The 21,109-nt window shown below is 39.5% G+C and overlaps 1 protein-coding gene across 1 annotated transcript in view; it reads right to left on the reverse strand.

Moving 5' to 3' along the window:
- LOC134678891 (zinc finger protein 395) overlaps positions 1-13,475 on the reverse strand; it is a 66,711-nt gene extending 53,236 nt beyond the window's left edge. Inside the window, exon 1 of the mRNA XM_063537636.1 lies at positions 12,336-13,475. Within this exon, the coding sequence (XP_063393706.1) occupies positions 12,336-12,716 (381 nt within the window). The 5' untranslated portion in view covers positions 12,717-13,475. The remainder of the gene's footprint in view (positions 1-12,335) is intronic.
- Positions 13,476-21,109: the final 7,634 nt, after the last annotated feature.

Genomic DNA, 21,109 nt, shown 5'->3' on the forward strand with positions numbered 1-21,109 from the left:
GTATCTAACAGTTATGCGAATGCGAACTGTACATAGCTAAAATTTGTTTTGTATAATATGTATATACATATATATTAAAACACGGCGATGCTTGTTATGTTAGCATTCATTATTTAGAGTTCCGTTATACAATATATTTATCAGTACCGCGGCGCGCGTTTTCCTTTTTCCGTGATCAGTACAAAGTCATAACTATATCTATCGCATTTGATCTGCAGCGCGGGGAGCGTAATTCGTCACGTTATAATAATTACGTAATTCGTCGTGAAATCTGCGCAAGGACGCCAGATCAACGTTTCGACACATCGCTCGGCGTGATGCCATAATCGTATCGTTTTCGCTTTGCGCTTAGAAAAGTGAGCGCCTGGAGAGTGCTACTGCAAACATCGAAATATGAATATCGTTGGCTGTTGCTCGAATAACGCAAGAACGATAGAAACTGTCCGTCTCTGTCGCTCCGTTACTATTCGAACAATAGAGACGTAGATAGTCGATCTTCGAAGTTAAATGGTCGCGGTACCCTCCGTTGAGCGTGTCGCCTTGAGATGCTGAGACGTAGTAGATCTACTTGCCTCTCTAATCTTGCTTATAGAGGCACATTCGTGGAAGCCAACGTAACACGCAGGCGTCATGACCCAGTCTGACCCAAAAGCGGATTGTGACCTACCGCGCCCAGAGTTGCCACTTGATAAAGGATGGATAATTCTATAAGGTTTACGAGTAGGACGAATGCAGGTCGCCGGTAACACCGTTTGCGGCTGACCTGCCTTGCGACGCGTCTCTACAACTTTCCATTGACATTAGCCTAGCATTTCTCAGTAGTCACGGCCGCCGGGCGCCTCAGCACCTCGGGCGATGAGGGCCGACCTCTGCTGCCGGTCTTAACATTTCAAAACGACCTTCTGCTTTAGTCATTTTTATACGTAACTGTAAATTAAGTGGGATTAATTGACGTAGTAGTTCTTACTATATTGTTATTACTTATTAGCGATGCAACGAATACGAATATTCTAATTCACCTAATTTATAATTTATAAATTTATAATTTATTATTTTAATTGTGATATCAAGTTTCACAAAATTTATAAAACCAATTAGTATCGGCTGAAAACGAATTTGAACATTTTGTAAAAAATGTTGGCATTGTTAATGAGTGTATTTTAGGCGTTTTAATATGTTCGCCAAGTGGAGGCCGAGTGGCGAGTAGAGGCGGTGTGCGTCGCTGGTTCAATATCAGTATCAGCGTTTCTGGGTCAGTGGGTTAGCGTGTCAGCGCGTCAGCACGGCCGTGTCGCGCCCCGCGTTCGTGTTCCTCTTCGGATTATGACTTGAACTTCCTCCGCTTCGATGTTTACAAACATCCATTGCGGTTCTCATTCAATCAAAAACACTGATGCTAACCGTTATTTCAAAGCCCGAAGATAACTATTCCTGATCCTGATCTCACACGGTTCGTATGAGTTGGCAATTTACGCCTACGCACACGCAGTAACGGTTGTGTGTAGGTACGATTGGTAAATGTTAAGCCAAACCTGAAAACAAGTTATTTTGCGCCGCTGAGTCAGCCGTGTCGTCGACAACTCGACACTCATGACTATTAACGCTTCAAGCCAAATAACTATCCGGTTTCATATTAAATTATAAAGAATATAAAAATCGGTTCTTAATATAGATCTATTAACATTTGGAGTAATTTGGACCCCATAAGTAAACCTAGATATAGCTAGATTTTATAGGCAACAAAGAAAATAGAAATAAATTATGTAACTATTTCAAGGCGAGTGCAATGAGGTAACCCACAAAGGGTCGACCTCGCCTCCGACGATGTTTTATAGGAGGGCTTTAACAATAACCTGGACGAAAATAAATCATGTTTCATTCAAGGCCCATCATCCCATCAAGTGATTCGGATTCGGTTAACGATGAGGCGGACGGCCGCTCGTGCACCTAATGTAGAACAAGCGGGATTACGCCGAAACAACGCGGTAAGCAAGTGCATGTGACGCAGACGTATTGGTCGTGGCCTCAACAGCGCCCGTGCGGCGACAAACTTGTGTTTTTTTTAATTCGCAACGGTACTTTGGCATCATTAAATGGTCAATCATCTCACTGTTTTTGGTGACGAATGTAGGTCATTGCATTAGTCGAATAAGATGTTACAAGGAAGACAGATAATATTGTACCACGATGGGGTTATGTTTTCTTTAAAAGATAAAATAAGTGTCTTACGTGACCCGACTTACTAATACATATTCAAAGGGAGACAGTAGTAGGTGTTTATTAGGCCTCGTACGAAGGGGGTTAAGGCTTGTCCTCGTAGCTTGTAGGTAGCAGACGCGAGACGGCGCGTTACGCTGTTAAGGTAGGTCTAATCCCATCAAAAACATAAATGTAAAAAAGGAGAGCCAAGTTCAATACAAAAATTATGCTTGGCTGTGGGGTTCGCCGCAAAAAGAATGGAGATTTAAATGAGTGCCAAGTTCTATGCAAAATCCAAATATGTATTTATAGGAACAAAATAACATTATAAACAAGTATTAAACTCTATTTCTTTGCTTTATTGGATACCTATAACAATTGCTGATATTTAAAAAAAATGCGAGATCTTAAAGCAGGTTAGATTTGACTTGGCCAGTTTTCATTACATCAGTCATTTTATAAAGTTATTCAACATATATATTTTGTAATTCTGATAAAAACTGGCCAAGCCAAATCTAACCTACTTTAAGATCTCAAATTTTTTTGTAAATAACAGCAATTGTTATAGGTATCCAATAAAGCAAAGAAATAGAGTTTAATACTTGTTTATAATGTTATTTTGTTCCTATAAATACATATTTGGATTTTGCATAGAACTTGGCACTCATTTAAATCTCCATTCTTTTTGCGGCGAACCCCACAGCCAAGCATAATTTTTGTATTGAACTTGGCTCTCCTTTTTTACATTTATGTTTTTGATGGGATATCAATACTTTTTGTAAAGAAAACTAGGCAGGTATTGAGATTTAATGTTTTTTCTTGTGTTTCCGCTGCATGTTTTTTACTTCTGTTCTTTGTATTAATTATGTGGTGCGGCGCGCCGCCAACGACACACCGTTGGCCGGTTGTTTAGCGCGTATTACAGGTTTTTTGTATGGGGACCCCCCCTATTTTTTAACTTTTTTTATTTTTAGATTTTTTCCTACGCTTACACACAATTACCGAGCTGGATTCCAAATTTCATCCTTCTAGGTCATCTGGAAGTAGGTTAGGTTTAGGTACTATATGTCAGTCACAATAAAAAAGAAATTTGTATGGGAACCCCCCCTATTTATTAACTTTTTTTTGTTTTTAGATTTTTTCCTACGCTTACACACAATAACCGAGCTGGATTCCAAATTTCATCCTTCTAGGTCATCTGGAAGTAGGTTAGGTTTAGGTACTTATATGTCAGTCACAATAAAAAATGGTTTTTTTGTATGGGGACCCCCCCTATTTTATAACTTTTTTTAATTTTTAGATTTTTTCCTACGCTTTCACACAATAACTGAGCTGCATTCCAAATTTCATCCTTCTAGGTCATCTGGAAGTAGGTTAGGTTTAGGTACTTATATGTCAGTCACAATAAAAAAAGGGTTTTTTTGTATGGGGACCCCCCCTATTTTATAACTTTTTTTAATTTTTAGATTTTTTCCTACGCTTTCACACAATAACTGAGCTGGATTCCAAATTTCATCCTTCTAGGTCATCTGGAAGTAGGTTAGGTTTAGGTACTATAGGTATGTCAGTCAGTCTTAAAATTTACGACTTTTTGACCTTCATATCTTTATAACCGTTTGAGCTAGCTTCATGAAATTTGGGCTTCTAGATGTCCTTATGGATATAATTAAACACACGTAGTTTTATGTGTTTACGTTAAAGATGTTTTGAGTTATAGAAGGGTCAAAAGTGGCACCAAGTGGTTCGTGTAATATTACACTTGGCGCTGGCTAGCCAGTTCCTTTGCTTGAACTTGGCTTGACACGCTGCCGCGTGTCTAGATAAGTAGGTATCTACACTTTAATTCTAGGCTTTTTTCTAATTTTCTTTATGACTATGATTTCTAAGCAGGTACAATTAAACAACTATTCGGTAGCATGTTTTTTACTACGAACGAATGATTGAGGAGCTCTGTATCTAATAACACTACCAGCGGATCTATAGAGCCCAGCTATCGGAAGGCAGTTGCCTCTTTTATTTCCATTTATCTAAGTAATGAATACTATTATAGTGGGTTGTACTACAAACGTAAAATGTGTCTAGTTCTTTCAATGTTGACATAATTTTACGATGTTTTTATTTTAGGAGGATATAAGAAGGCTATTGGATAAATAGTTCTCCTTCAAAATAAACAATAGTTATTTATTACATATAAAGCCGGTATATTATGAGGAGAGGACACTGCTTTGCTTAGGCCGGCCAATTATATGTTAGTTACGTATCTGGGATTGTAAAGAAAGAGTTTAGCTATTTACACGGACAGTGAAGTGTGGGGTGTGTGAAAGAGCGAGCCGGTGCGCGCGCGCCGACAGGGGCGTTGCTGTTTTCTCTTCCCATGGTTTCTTAAACGACCGATTACTGTTCGCCGGTTCCGTTTACGCATTCATTACAGCAAAAATCACGTATCTATCGCAATTACCGTTACATTTACTGCATAACTAGAACTATAAAATGTTTATACTTCAGTGTACCTAATCATAACAAATGTTTTAAATGATTCTGTGATTTTTGTGCATGGTGAACGAATAAATTATTTATGATTTAAGCATGGGGTGAAAAAATCTATGTTTACAAGTTAACCTCAATCAATTTCATATTACACAATATGTGCCGATGATGATGATGCATTCCTGTTAGCCCTCATTAGGGACATAGGGCTCGCAGAAGAATTCTAAGCCGCAATCTTGAGCCAGCCTCATTCTCAACTGATCGCCGATTAGAAAATGTATGTGTAATATGATGAATGATGAATGATGATAATATGAACATTTTCTAAAATTCACCCGCTATTCGACGTGTACATCTGGGTAATTAACTGTCAAAGACAAAATATTAAGAGGCCAGAAAATGTGAAAATGCTTAATGATTTCGCTTATGAATCAGAACTGCTTTCGCCGGCGAAGTAATTAATGCAATACTAATTACAATGTTGTCGAGTAGTGCGATTGTCTGCGCCGTGTTCTCTGTTCATGTCGACACAAGAATTTTTTCATTTAATTACTGCCAGAGGCTTAGGAGTCTTAGGACGATTACAGACGGCGATTGTAAGCAGCAGAAGTAAGAATAGTGAAGGCACATGGTACTCGGCGTTGGTAGGAGCTGATGAGCTGATGAATATATCGATGTTTGTATTGTATCGATGCAAGTAGCAAACATTGCAAACGCCGCTACTACTGTTGAATACTAAATAACTACTGGATCTCAGCTGAAACGCTACAAACGCAAAAACAAACAATGACGAAAAAACGACAATTATTCTCGTTAGGTATGTAAAACCTGTAAACAGGTAGATAGGTAAACTAAACATTACGGGTGTGAGTTGGAGCGACAAGTTAGTCATTTTGTTTTCACTTGCGCTATTGGCGTGCTAAATTACTTCAATCCCCCGTAAGCGGGCTTGAAAATGCACATGGCAGGTGTGAACGGCACTTTCACGTTCCGCGGCCGACGACGCGATTGCCGCGTCACTGACCATTAACTTTACAATGGCTTCATAATTGCTCTTATTAATGAATACATGTAATGCTTTGTATTAAACATATTCGTAATGTTTCTAAAGGCGTAGCACGTTCTAGAATAATAAATTAACTAGTGACCAAGAGGAAGATCGCGCAGGTAGATCAGATGACGGTGTGGCAGTTATCAGCGAACAAGCCGCCATTACTAGCTGATGTTGTGAGCCGGCGCCGCTACCGCGGATAACGGTACGAGGCCGTCGCTGCGCGCACGTGAAAATAATTCTTGCCGAGATTTTGTAACCAATACCGTTGCTCGGTTCCGGGCCCGCCGGTGACCTTATTTCTCGCCGTATACTCTTAACCCCAATGAATAAAAGCTTAGGCTCGAACTTTTGATAGTAATTCTAAATAGAATCACAAGTATGACTCTCTCGCATGCCGACAATCGCTTTGTTTGTGTGTTATTTACGCCACCTACTACGCATTTGAAACGAGCGTGTTTATTTGCGATGGAACGACGTCATACCTAATAGATATTTGTTGGAGCTTAACAGTGGGAAGTGGTGTTGTTATGATGCTTACGCGTGAAAAAGATATCTAATAGTTAGTTGTTTGTTGGATTTTAGTTTTATTACGCACCACGGCTGCTGCAGCGATAAACGCCCACTCGTCAGGGGAAATACCACGTCACATTACTGGAGGTAATTCTTCATGACGTCAACAATACCGAGAATTTTCTGCGTAAGTACATATTTATAAATGAGAAGTAGAATTAAATAAAAACCTTATACATATTTCAGTATAATTTTTACCTACATATACGTATTAAATAGTAATAAGTAGCTGGAGAGGATAGTATTTTACTATATTACATTATGAAAAATACACGAATGTTAATATGTATAATATAATAAAAAGACTCGTCGTCACGCCCCACAATCATGAGGACCCGAGAAAGCAAAGTTGAAAAAAAATCTCATTACTAGCCATAGATTAGGAATCCTCTAGACCGAGTTTAGAGCAATTGTTTCATGCAACGGATGATGCCAAAAATGCGGGGGTGCGCAGGACGAAGTGACCGAAATGCCGTGCCGTGATTGGTCCGTTCAAAGACACGGACGTCACACAAAGACACTTTCGACTCGAACATGGAGTAGAATTACCGTATGCGTGGCAGAGGGGGTAGCGCGACTATGCTCGGTCTAGAGGATTCCTAGTCTATGTTACTAGCTCGTACTCCCGTCATTAATGTCATTCACTTTGTAACATTCACGCGATCGGTATAATAGTGTACAAACATTGTGCAACGTGGGGGGTAGGTGGTATATTGTACGAAAGTCTATTATATTCACGACATCCGTAGCCAGCGACAATGCATGAAAATTGTGTAAAAATATTTTAAACGCCTATTAAAAAAATGAAATTAAATATTTTTAAGCATAATAAACAAAAATTTTAATTGCCTAGTAAACGTCGGTATTGACTTGAAACAAAGTATTTTACTTATAACCTAAGTACATGATTCGTATGAAAAATGGCATAATTAAAAAACCGGGCAAGTGCGAGTCGGACTCGCGCACGAAGGGTTCCGTACCATAAAGCAAAAAAAAAAACCAAAAAGAAAACGGTCACCCATCCAAGTACTGACCCCTCCCGACGTTGCTTAACTTTGGTCAAAAATCACGTTTGTTGTATGGGAGCCCCATTTAAATCTTTATTTTATTCTGTTTTTAGTATTTGTTGTTATAGCGGCAACAGAAATACATCATCTGTGAAAATTTCAACTGTCTAGCTATCACGGTTCGTGAGATACAGCCTGGTGACAGACGGACGGACGGACGGACGGACGGACGGACGGACGGACAGCGAAGTCTTAGTAATAGGGTCCCGTTTTACCCTTTGGGTACGGAACCCTAAAAAGCTATACTCCCTAGGGAGTTATAACTTCCGCGGGAACAATATAGGATAGGCCTTTGTCCTTCAGTACACTTGCATAAAATAAGGTATTTTTCGAGCAGGTTTAATGAAAATAAATTTATGCAATGTTAAGTATTATCAAAATCGACATCTATTTATTATAAAATTTATAAATACAAGAAAACTTAACATTTGAAGAACCATTGTCAAGAACCGCGAACAAGGTTGAGACACGGAGTGAGGCCGCAAATGCCACTTGTTTCATAGTTACCGGTATAGGTACTACCGATAGGTAAGTATACTGTATAAATGTACAACAGGTGTACCCAACTTACTATTTTGGAAATCGACACCGTACCGACAGGCTAGGTTACAACGGGTTCGTGGGCTCTCGGATGAATAGTTACGGGAATAGTCGCAAGATGACTGATGAGTATGCGAACATGTATGGACTTAGTAGGAGCATATGTATCGGATCGGATACTTATTAAGAGCAGCAGAGAAATGATCGACAACGTCACACGAGTATCTTGCGGCGTTGTGTTTATGATGAATTGTTGAAGGTTGCGCCGCACACGCGCATCTATAGTAGTAAGAAGGTTATGGCTTCCTAGTTGACTCATTTTTGTTTCACAATTATTCTATATTTCGCTATGTACCGGATAAGTATTTACTTTTAATTCAATGTGCATGACAGCGTGGGTAGGCCGCACAAACACAGTATGCAACAATTTGGAAGATAACACGTGAGAAATACATGGTATCGACGAACGCTGAATCGTTAGAAGGTGACATTGCATAGGTAGTACGCAGTTTACGCACAATCTTCCGCTTAGTGCTTAGAAATAACGGGCTGGCCGAATTACTCCGACTCATACGAACGGCCGCGCGGGCCACGAACATGGAGCCACAAAAAGAACAATCACAGGTCGGCAAAACATACATAGCGCGATCAGCGACTCATTCATCATCCACACCATGTAAAAGTTAAACGATAGACTTCTGAACTATGCATTTTATGTACTACCTACCTACGCGCCTGCTGTTCAGAAGCAGGTACCTAGTTATTTAGTGTGTTACTACATAAATGCTACTTTAAATCGTAATTTGAAATGCTTTTGATATAATAAAGTTCCTACATATATTAAGTACCTACTTCATTATCTAATCTTTAAGTCATAAATGTTGTAATTGAAGAGTTTTGGAATGTCATTCAAATTAAATGTCACCTTGCGAACGACGACCATGTTAATGATAAACACATTAATGTTTAAGATGCGTTAGGTATTTGACCAGCAAGATCCAATTTTAATTTATTTGGTTCTCTTCTGTATTTGTAGATAAATGTTTATGGCAGTAGTGGGTGCAGTTGGTCAATAAATTAGAACCACAGTGAACCTCGATAGGAAAATCGCAAGAAATTTCCAGCATACATATTTACCTAGTACAAAATTTTGTCAATTGGACAATATTCAATTCAAGGTTTGTTCCAGCTACGACTGTATTTTATTTATAGAGGCAATAGATATTCTGATAGTAAATACCACTATCGAGACTACACAGTACATACAGAGCGATCCATGATACCAGGAGTCTCAAAACTTAGACCTTAGGTCCACGGCCAGTCTTGGCTCCCGCATCGCAAACATATGGCTTTTGGCTCGGCCTTGCGCCCCGTAGTTCCCAACCTCTTGGTCAAATACTAGCGTGGCCAGGCGTAGCTCACTCCGCGATTTCGTCGCTTTGCTACAGGTAGCTAAAAGTACATCCGTTCGACCCCAATTTTGGGGTTTGCCATAAGCCGCGCGTGGCGCTGTCGCCACCTAACGGCCATATCTGTGCTGATCGTGATAGACGCGTTTTGTTAGAGAGTGACTCTTCTGTACCTAATACTATTATTTATTCTGTGGCGTGGCATCGGGGGGCACGGCAGTGCCCCCGCCAAGTCGAGCGCGAAGCAAACACTGCCGTACCATCCTTTACTGGAACCATTTCGCCGCATTTTCAGGCCCCTATTTGAGAACCTCTGGATAAGACCAGAACGCAGAAATTTTGGTCATCCAGTAAGCTATAATCACATACTTAAAATCCAAAATTTCAAGTCTGTAGGTCATTTAGTTCCGAAGTTAAGCGAAAGCAAAGTTTCGCATTTATGAAACTCACTCATGATCATCAGAATAGAACTAGTACTTCCCATAAACTCAGAGAGCTGAAATTTGGTACAGAGTTAGGGTTTAATGGCCACATAAAGGGAAAACCTAAAAATATTGCAATATCAGTCACGTTTTAAAGATCTAAGAACTGCATAAGTAAGTTTGTAATCCCATATAAATATATGATATTACAAAGTTACTGTTGCAGTTCCTACAAATAGTAGGTAAAGTAAAGTAAAGGTACACTACGATGTACGATGTGAGTATGAATGAAGATATGTTTAGTTATGATATGTGTATACATAGTATGGGTATGAGTACCCGAAAAGAAGGACTGCCTACAAAAAGAGATGAGATCCCATCAAAAACATTACATGTAAAAAGGTGGAAGTCTCGCAACGCTTTTACTACAAAAAAGTTTTAAGATGTAATGTGAAACCAAGTCGGTTATTTTAATCAGTGCCAGGGGGTGTTAAAACCGTATCAATAAGATATCTTTAATTTGTAATACGTATAATGACTTGGCCATCGCACGGTTGCATAATGACAAAAGGATCATCGTCACCTATTAAAAATAATTCTAATTGAACATAACGCTAGCGCTAATTGCAGTTTGAGCATTACACATATTTACGAGTACGGTACGAGTAAAGCATTATGTGCGATTGCCAAGTCATTATATGATGATTAGTGACGGATTACTGATTATTATTTAATTATTAGATTTAATGAATGGGCAATACGAAAAACTGTTGCTACTGTACAAGAATCAGAACCGGAAAAAAAGAAAAGAAAGATTTGTAATAATAAAAAAACTACTCCTAAAAAGAAAAAAAATGTGTTAAATAAGAAAATCTAATAAAATAAATCAATATGCCCACGTTTCTACAAAAAGAAGTGAAATCCCACCAAAAACATTCTGTAAAAAACTAGCCAAGTCTCGATGGAGCTGCTTGTTTATCTCTAAAAAGTAATGAAATCTAGACAAAGTCGTGCCAAGTCTAAGGTTCCTTACTGCGATTTCTTTATTATTATAGTTAATGTTGTGTGACTTGGCCGTTGAAGGGTACACAAGGGTACAAAACCAGGTGCTCCATGACACCATTGCACCAATCTGCCATTGCACCAAAAAGAAGTGTTTGTTTCAGGCTCGCCCATACATAAGTATTATTGAAATACGCAGCTTTATCAAGCCTACAATTGACTGGTTATTGAATCAACGTTTTCCAAGTGGAAATTTTCCATCGTCAATGGGTAGCGGTTCTGGCGACAGATTGGTGCAATGGTGTCATGGAGCACCTGGTTTTGTACCCTTGTGTACCCTTCAACGGCCAAGTCACACAACATTAACTATAATAATAAAGAAATCGCAGTAAGGAACCTTAGACTTGGCACGACTTTGTCTAGATTTCATTACTTTTTAGAGATAAACAAGCAGCTCCATCGAGACTTGGCTAGTTTTTTACAGAATGTTTTTGGTGGGTTTACTTTTCTTCAATGACAAAGGGAATAATATCAATAGAAGCGCCTGATTGGTCCTAGAGGCAAACGTGCGTCCGCTGAGTCCGCTCCCCCCTCCGCTTCGCCAAGCCGGCCCGTTCGCTTGACACTCTTTGTTTGAGTGCAACGTAAACATTCCCTACCTGTACCTACGTGCTTACGTGTGGATGGACAATTAAATCTTATTACATAAACATAGTAGCTTTCATGGCAATACGAATGAAGATGTTCGTGATAGAAATGGTTGGTACTTAATCTGTAACCACTTACATTGACAATGAACAAAATAGGATGACAAGAAGTAATATAAAACTTCCTATTGTAGACCATTAGAAGCGATGTAACGATACCGATATCGATATATCGCCGATTTAAATACATCCGATAATCACAGTTTGAAAAGCGTAAATACTTACAAAATGATTTCCGCAACAGATTACCTATCTGAAAATAATTTAAATAAACTTCGTTTTCTTAACAAAAATGTATCTAAAGGTCCTAAAGTGAAATTTAATTATTGAATTCGTTTACTTTTGCTCTCAACTTGCATTTTTCTGTTATTTACGTTTTTCAGTTTCTTACACTTCACAAAATCGAGTGTCTTATGACTTAAAATTGTTAATGCCTAGCTTGGCCATTGATATCGGTATAGCCGATTATTTACATCAAAAATCGGTATCGGTATCTCGTCGGCGAAATCATACATGTATTGTTACATCCCTAGCCATTAGTGTCTTTGTTTCAAATTAAAGCATCTCCCTACCTTACATAAGACTAAAGAAAATAAATGACAATAAAAAATAATACCTACTTAAAAGAAACTTGTAATTTAGTAATTAAGTTTCAATTTAGAAATTAAAGGCTATATTTACTAATTGTTTAGGTCGTTACCTCACTCAGTCGTTAGTTTCAGTAGTGTGTGATTTTTTTATCATTAACGACCTGGAATTGAACTTGTGGAAGACCACCGGTAAGGTATACTATTAATGCGCGTGTAACGACCAGGAACAGGTATAAATGAAGTCGGTAGTTGTGAGAAACAGGTATATGTATGTAGTAGGTCTCTTACCTCCTGTCCGGGCGCGTGGACCTGGACGCGCAGCTCGTCCGTGGAGTGGTCATGCGCGATGACGTCGGCGCGCACCTCTCGCCCGTTGTAGGTGAGGAAGACGCGCTGGCCGGCGCGCAGGCGAACGCCCGCCAGCCCGCGGAAGCCGGGCCCGATCAGCTCGGTGTCGCGGTACTCGCGGCTGCCGCGGCCGCCGTCGAAGCGCACCGTGTAGCGGGTGTTAGGCGTCAGGTTGATGCAATTGCTGTTGATGTTTTCCGGGAACGGCGCCGGTGTCTTCACAGCCTGGATCATACCCGAGCAGTATATTCCCTCTTCGTCCAGCGCCGCCACGCGCGTCCCGATAATGGACCGCTTCGCGAGCCGCTTTCCCGTCGACATGATGCTCACAGTCCACGCTCACTTAGTGTCCGGTGTCTGCGGTCCTACTCTCACAGTCTCACACAAATTTAAATCGCTCGACGGGTACGATTAGAGCGGTAGCGGTAGCCGACACAATTTTTCTCAAAACGAATATAATTTCGACTGAATGTGGCACGGTGCACGCGATCCGGCTCGTCAGAAGGCCGGTGTTGATTGCGGCTCTCGCGCGGAAACATAATACGAGGGCAAGTCCTCGAAGATAAGGACAAAGGAATATCCTTTCGCGCTAGTAAACTTCGTACGCAAATACGTACAGACGACCTCTACTATCACGGCTCCAACGAGAACTGGCGCGAGGAGCGACCGGCATGCACACCGGCCGGCCGGCGAGCGGGAGCGGCGACAGCCCGTCTCGCTTCTTTGTTTTGATACTCAGCTGTTTGTGGGAGCGGAAGCAAGATACGAAAGTCAACGGGTGCAACCGAGATCGCGCCGGTCGGATATGTTCGGCTGAAGCGCGGTTGCGTTCGGGTGGGCTCGCTATTTTAAGCGGGTGGCGGCCGCCCACGGGCGACATTGAGGCGCGCCGGCTCCTTCGCACGTGGAGTGGAGAGTGGAGCTAACGGGATTGCACAACGCACCGCGGCAGCAGCGCGCCCGCGCCGCGCGCCACCCGGCCGCCGCGCCGCGCCGGCCGGTACGCGCGCTGATGCCGGCAAATGCGTGACACAGTTTCTATTCGGATTCGGGGTCGATTGAAATGTCAAGCAGATGCACCGACTTATGCAACACACTCTGACCCTGTCATTAAACAAATGTTTATTATGTAAATTAGGTTATACCTAACTGTCTTATAAAATCTCAGCAGCGTGCAATATATCTATCACTACTGATCACACCAGAAATACAGTAAAATAAATACGAAATAAGAAAAAACAAACAAACACTAATGAACTTGAACATTTAAAAAATGGCAGCTGTCAGTCAGAGGTTAGAGGTACAATAATATAGAGACGACACGCGGCAGGGGCCAAACTACCGAACGAGGCTCACTTATGGAAATTTCAATAGGAGTACTTAGCGGTAGAGTCTGGCTAACCAAAAATTGTTGACAGATATTTCGTTGTTGTATCACCAATTGTCTATGATTTAAAAAAAAGCTAAAAGACAGTTGTCAATTTATGTCATTCATTCAAATTGTTTGCGGTTTATAATGGGTTTATTTTAAATAATATTAATAATTTCTATACTGAGTGAGGTTCGCTAACTATTATTTAAGCTCGTAAATAATTACGACAATGTGAGAAGTCGACGTGTAGCGTTGTATAACGAAAAACTGCAATGTTTACAACTCCTAACCAAATGTAAACAAATTAGGAGGTTGGTGCTCTATAAATATTTTGATACTTTAAGTACTAGTTCTAACATTTGCGTATTACTTTGATTAAGTACGTGAATTTATTAATGCCTGAATCTCATAAATATGACAAGTGTACAAAGAAACGGATAAACTAAAAGTTCTGAAAAATATCTATAAAATCTAAATATTGGAACGTAACCATTAGGTGTTTGTCGTTGACTGTACTTTAAATAGTGGTAGAAATTATGTGACCTGACTTTGAGTGCACGTAAACGTTTATTTAACTTATTTCCTTAGGTACCTTACTTGTACACAGAATATCATAAATATTGTCGAGTATCAAAACTATAATTCCTACTACACAAAGTGTAACCAGCCCAAATTTTTTTGAATTTCCCGCTAAAAATTTAGGTAAAATTTCAGTAGCCAGACTCTAATAGTTTTAATAGCCGTAATAAAGGTCACGGTGCGGTGCGGTAGTGTGTTACTGCTTTAACTTGACAATTTAATCAGATTGGGCGAAAAATTGTCCCGGGTGAGATGGCCTTTAAGAACAAAAAGGGCAGAGAGCATTCGCACGACTATGGAAAAGCGATAGAGGATAAAGGCAATTATCGAAATTTCGTTATCGCGGTGGGTCCTCAAAGGTATGACGCCCGGCACGTTTTTGGAGGCGTGAGCGCAGTCTACTTTAGGTACGGAACCCTAAAAAGGAGAATAACAAAAATTAAACTCTATTATCCTATCCAGAAGTCCAGAAGGGACAATCAAATTGCCAATTTCTGTAGGATCGGCGTCATCGGCGAGCTTATGTACTTGAATTTTATTTTTCGTCCAGACCATGTCTGATCAAGTCACACCACGCAAATTCAGATGTCTGCTTTATATATTTCTACTAGTGCCGCCAGATGGAGTCTACAGTTTCCAACGGGATGAAATGAGACCTTACTATTTATCTATATATACCTACCTACACATTATTTATACCAACAAATAAAAAAGTGTTAGAACATTTACGAAAACAGTTTTGATGGGATTTCAATTTCGCAATGTCCAACAGTCTTACAAAGTTTTGTTATGGGCAATATTTCCAGAAATAATCACGTTTCACAATTAATCACGTTTCATAATAATTAGAAAACCATGTCGAATCACGTCTACATACTTCAGTTTACCTACACTAATCAGCCGTCAACTTACAAAATACTAAGTTTTATATTTAATAGATAAGCAATAAGTACATAATTACACACCTAAAAGAGAAATTGAATTTAAATATACAAATGAAAATGTAGAAAATCAATACAAAGTGGCCGTATTCCTTGCTCTGTAGTTGCGTTGACACATTATTTAGGTGTAGTGATTTAATTCTCTTTGACTTAGGTATAACTAACATTAACTAGGCCAAGTGCGAGTTGAACTTGCGGTCCGAGAGTTCATGTCTATGTCTATGTCCATTACAGAACATTTAAGAGAATACATTAGTGGTCATTATTCCATACAAACGTTGTCGACATTCTCCTCTCTGGATTTTAGCCTTAACTATATGAGTAGTTTTGAAATAAGAAAAAAACATTGCAATTTTTATCGGAACGTGGGTTTCAAGCTACATTTTACATAGTTTTCAAATTTCAAACTCTAAGCTAACGACCCACGAATCGTCTCAACCCAAACGTGCCAATTGTAAGCTAAAGGGAATGCAAATCGGTTATTTTTTGTATGGATATTATCGGTTTTTAACCGAAACCGCGGTTATTTCCATACAAAAAATAACCGATTTGCATTCCTTAAAGCTAACGCATAAGTTATTCATTATTCTTAAAACAAAACTCGACATCGTTCGGTTAGCAACAGAGTTCTCTAAGTAAGCGGTTATATCCTCCGGTTATAGCTAGCGGTTATAGCTCCAATACGAGTTAGCCGAGCCTTTCCCTTTGTTCCTAAACTCTGAAGGTGTAGGGTTTATCCCCGTGCGATGGGAGCTTGTTTTTTTGCATTTTTTGTGTTGCCGACGGCAAACACTCTAACCTGTTCTGTGCGTCCCAAAAACTCATGCCCTTGGGGAGGCGGCGATCGAGACCCAGTGCTCGGTATCCTATAACATTAGGGTAGGTACCCTATCATATTAAAAAAAAACTTAAAATTAAAATACTACAGAGCGGACAATTATTCACCTTGCTGAGTCAAATCGTTAAGATTAAATTAACTAATACTCAAAGGATTAGGTAAGTTAAACCAGGCAGTGGGGAGACGTCCTTTCCGTCAAACTCGGCTCAGCCATTCGGCTCAGCATTGCTCCGAGCAATTAGAGTAAGACCAAGAAAAGTCTGCAGCGATTTTGATTTAAAACGTCAAACTTCTGAACTTATGACGTATAACACTTGTACTGTACGGGCTATCAAAATCGCTGCAGACTTTTCTTGGTATAACTCTATTAGGGCACCACTTGATGTCATTTTGCGTGCACGATCACAAAATAAATAAGATAAAGACTAACATTTTGATAACCCTAAATAGATGAAAGGGATAGCATGATTCGTCCCCTTCGCCCCAGAATCGCTGTCAAACTTCGGTTTTGTAGGAAGTGTTCTTTCAGTGCGGTAGTACATACTATATATTATGGAACGAGCGAGCGAAGCGAAGTTTTTATCGAACGAGCGAGCGAAGCGAAGGGCTATTCTACACGATGGGCCAACGCCGGCCACTCCAAGGGAGGCAGCCATGCGGTAGAATGAGATAGCAATATCACTTGCTCCCTCTAACGCATAAATGCGTCCCTTGGAGTGGCCGGCGTTGGCCCATTCGTGTAGAGGAGCCATTACATTCAACTTGGAACACAAGGCTGGCTAGGGGCACGTCCCGACATTTCGATATTTTTTAAGTTGAACTATGAGGAAGAGTTTGATAAGTACCTACACAATAACTTAAGTAAATTCGTTCTAATTTAAATGAAATTAGGTGAACATATAACATATAGTTGAGGGCATTATATTTTAGTCATTAAATTTTGAGCAGGCTTGATCAAGACATTATTGAGCTAGGAGAGCTTAAAATGCTAAAAAGCTATTTGTGAGGGGTCTTGCTATTCTGGTCATTTTAATTGCAAGAAAGTATGGTCGAGTTTGGTATCAAATGAAAGTGCTCGGCTTACACATTTATAATCATACAAAGTCGTCAAATTGTAAAAGAAAACTGCAAAGTAGCAAATCACGAATATCGAAGATGGACACCAAAAAGACTGTACTGTAGGGAGTATGTAGGCTCAGATGGTAAGACAGCACCATTGAGTTTGAACTTGTTAGATTCGTCTCGACGAGTAGTGGTAGGTACTAGACTATACTCTTTGGGTACTAGGAACCAATATGAACTAACTAACTAATACGGCTCAGCGACCCAAAGAGGGTCTTGGCCTCCGAAACGAGAGCACGCCACTTTTCCCGATCCCGCTAATTATGCATGGCATTTTTCTCTGTCACTCTAATTACGCCTTCATTGGAGTAAAAGAGAAAGATCCCCGCAATTAGCGAATAACAGTTAATCGCGGTAGCCCCTCTAGGCCGACCTACCGGGCAGCCACCAGTCGGTCTTCCCAGGTACGTCCTCTTGGCAGCCCGATCCTGACTTGAATACCTATGACAGAAGCGGCAATCAAATGTTGAGCCCAGGCCACAGACCTGTCATTTTTGCCCAGGCTTCCATATGATGCCACTGGAAATTACGAATAATTCGGATCGAGCTGAGACTGCTACACCGTTCAGGTACCGACGACCTAATAATTTATGTTGTTTAGGTGGGTAGGTAAGTAATAGTGGCATTCCACCGATCCAATTTCTTTGTCCAATGTCAGTGCGTCTCACTCTCTCATTAAAGCAAAATGTGAGACGCAATACACATTATTGGATAGGCGGAATACCACCCTAACTTAATTTTGTTTTGTGCAAATATACCGTGAAATACCTAACAATGCTGTGAACAAAACAATTGATAGGTAGGCAATGTTATTACTGAATCATCGTTTATAGTGTTTGTACCTACTGTTTCTAAATGGAACGGGTACGTAGAATACATACCTACATATCATTGTTTAATAATATTCATACTTAGGTATCTACATATAACGTACTGCGGTAGGTACCTATCTATAGTTACTTTTTTTAGCATTAGTAAAAAAGGTAAACAATCTTGACAAGTATTTTAATTGAAAAAAAATACGTTTTAATAATAAGGCACGGCAAATATGTAACAATTATGAATCTATAATACGATCATTTTCACCACACCAGCTAGGAAAGGCTTACTTTGCACTGATAGCAAAGTTGCATTTTATTCACATGTGAGGCAAAGTAATCAAATGCAAATTTTGAGTTGTTTTCTTATGTTTGCTGGTAGAATTGACTTTTAAATGATGATTTTGGATGATAAATATTTAATATTTAACATTCATTTGGCTTTGATTTTGGGGGTTTGATAACTATTATAGTCTTCTGCTTTCATAAGTAATAGTTAAGTACTGATTTTTAAAAAGCGTTTTTCAATAAGAAGACATGTCAAGATCGCTTACCTTCTTTCTACCTTTCCTGCTAAAAAAACCGGGCAAGTGCGAGTCGGACTCGCGCACGAAGGGTTCCGTACCATAAAGCAAAAAAAAAACGGAAAAAAATGCAAAAAGAAAACGGTCACCCATCCAAGTACTGACCACGCCCGACGTTGCTTAACTTTGGTCAAAAATCACGTTTGCTGTATGGGAGCCCCACTTAAATTTGTATTTTATTCTGTTTTTAGTATTTGTTGTTATAGCGGCAACAGAAATACATCATCTGTGAAATTTTCAACTGTCTAGCTATCACGGTTCGTGAGATACAGCCTGGTGACAGACAGACGGACGGACAGCGAAGTCTTAGTAATAGGGTCCCGTTTTACCCTTTGGGTACGGAACCCTAAAAAGGAACCATAGTTGAGATTTGCATGCTACCGTATATTGTTGTTTTCTCAGTAAGTAATTTATGTAGGTCAATCTTTTGAGACATAAATGTCTTAAACCATAAAACGAGATTACACGTACCTACACTATAAAGTTATACTCGTATATGTACCTACCTACTTACGGTGCGTAGCATTCTATTTTACCTACATATAAAATGGAGTGAGGGTTAACTTTAAACCAATCGGGAGATTCCGCACAAACACATGGGTTTATTGTGTTGATCAGCTGTTCGTGGAATGTCAAAAAAACGACAACAAACCGGCTACCCCGGTCGAAGATGCGCAGGTAACAATTTGTACGTGAAATAATAATAACTAAATAGTTTTAATTCACAACACAAGACACACAAGAGATTTAGTAGGTGATTGCAATCGCGACGATGCGGTATGCACCGCAAGGCATGTTTTTAAAGTACTTATCTATTAGTTAGGACTTCATATTTCGTTGTAAAGCACTTACTATGTTGTCATCTGGCAAATTTCCATAATAAGGTGGCTCGATTGTGCTGGTAACAACTGAAGAACCTTGATGGAAATAGAACAACGCGGAGCGTGCAGCTATCTTTAGGATAAAACCGCACAACAGCTATAGGTGCTTACCGAGATAAGGTGCTCCGGACTACTCGGTTGGGACAAACCGCGATTACGTATTATAGATAAATTCAACATCCGGTAGTTTAAACAAGGTGTCAATGTTATTTTTTTGTTTTGTTAAAATTCGACTTTTTCTGCTTCTGCAACAACAACTTGTACAGTAGTTACAGTAGGTAGGTACAATAAATATAAGGTAGTAGGTATAATAAGTTTGGCGCTACGCGATAACTACCTACAGATTGCGTTCTGAATGACTTGATTAACCTGCATGTGAGAAAATAACGATGTTTCTGAAACAGAACGATTGTATTGTAGACAGGCATTAGAGTAGTTGTAGCGCAATAAGTCAAGTAGAAAAACATATAGTATTATACATTTTCATACCTACAAGCAAGTAAATACTTAGGTAAACTTATACATTTTTATACACTCTCCTGATTAGGTACAATCATTTTGCAGTAACCTTTATTGTTAAAGATTCCCTAATACCGACTCGACTAGCAAGAGTTAAGAGAGAGTGGGTATATATTATCGATCCCGGTGAGTAGGTACTCCAAGGCTAACTGAGCGCTGTACGATTTGAGTTGCCCTCTCGGCTCGGCTTGTGAAATAACGAAAGCCACATAAAGGCAAAAGTATATTATTTTCTTCAACTCCTGTTATGTACCTACTTGTGTATTTAGTTATGGACTGATGAATATTGTTCGGTACCTAGGTGCAAAGCTTAAGGGGGATGGATAGCTGAGATATTTAGAACAATTTTAGCCATAAGTAGAGGTACCTATACTTACCTATGTTCTTCCACGAAAGTTGATAATTTACACTAAGATTAACTGTGTAGACAAACACGCGGCAGCCTGTCAAGCCAAGTTTAATCAAAAGACGAGAACTGGCGACGCAGCGGTCATGTGTTATATAAAATATAATATCTGTCGAGCAAAACAATATATATTACACTAACTATTTGGAGCCACTTGTGACCCTTACATAACTCAAATCTATTAAACATTAACATGAAATTTTATTGATTCATTAAGACCCTTAACTAGAATCCCAAATTTCATGAATATAGCTTTTATTTAGATACAACATCTAAAAATCGTAATTTTTCTCACTGACTTAACATTAAAAAACCTAGCCCACTTTCAAATGAATGCAAGTTGATACTTGGCATCTAGCTGGGTAATTGTGTGGTTACGGACCTAAGATTATACAGTACTTTTTACAATGTGTAATTTCCAGAAAATAGTTTTTATCTACACACTAAGCGCCTATCATATTTGTAATAGCAAAAATAAATTATAGTTTTGAAATGAACTATGATGAATACTAACAATTTCTGTACAAATGTAATGATAAATCCAATCCCATCAAAACATAAATGTGAAATGAGAGCCAAGTTCAGTATTAAGAATATGCGTAGGCGGTTTCTATGGTCGTTGTTGACTTCGCCGTATATGGGTGTCTAATTCTA

Source organism: Cydia fagiglandana, chromosome Z (genome assembly GCF_963556715.1).
Source record: "Cydia fagiglandana chromosome Z, ilCydFagi1.1, whole genome shotgun sequence".
Classification (NCBI taxonomy): Eukaryota; Metazoa; Arthropoda; class Insecta; order Lepidoptera; family Tortricidae; genus Cydia; species Cydia fagiglandana.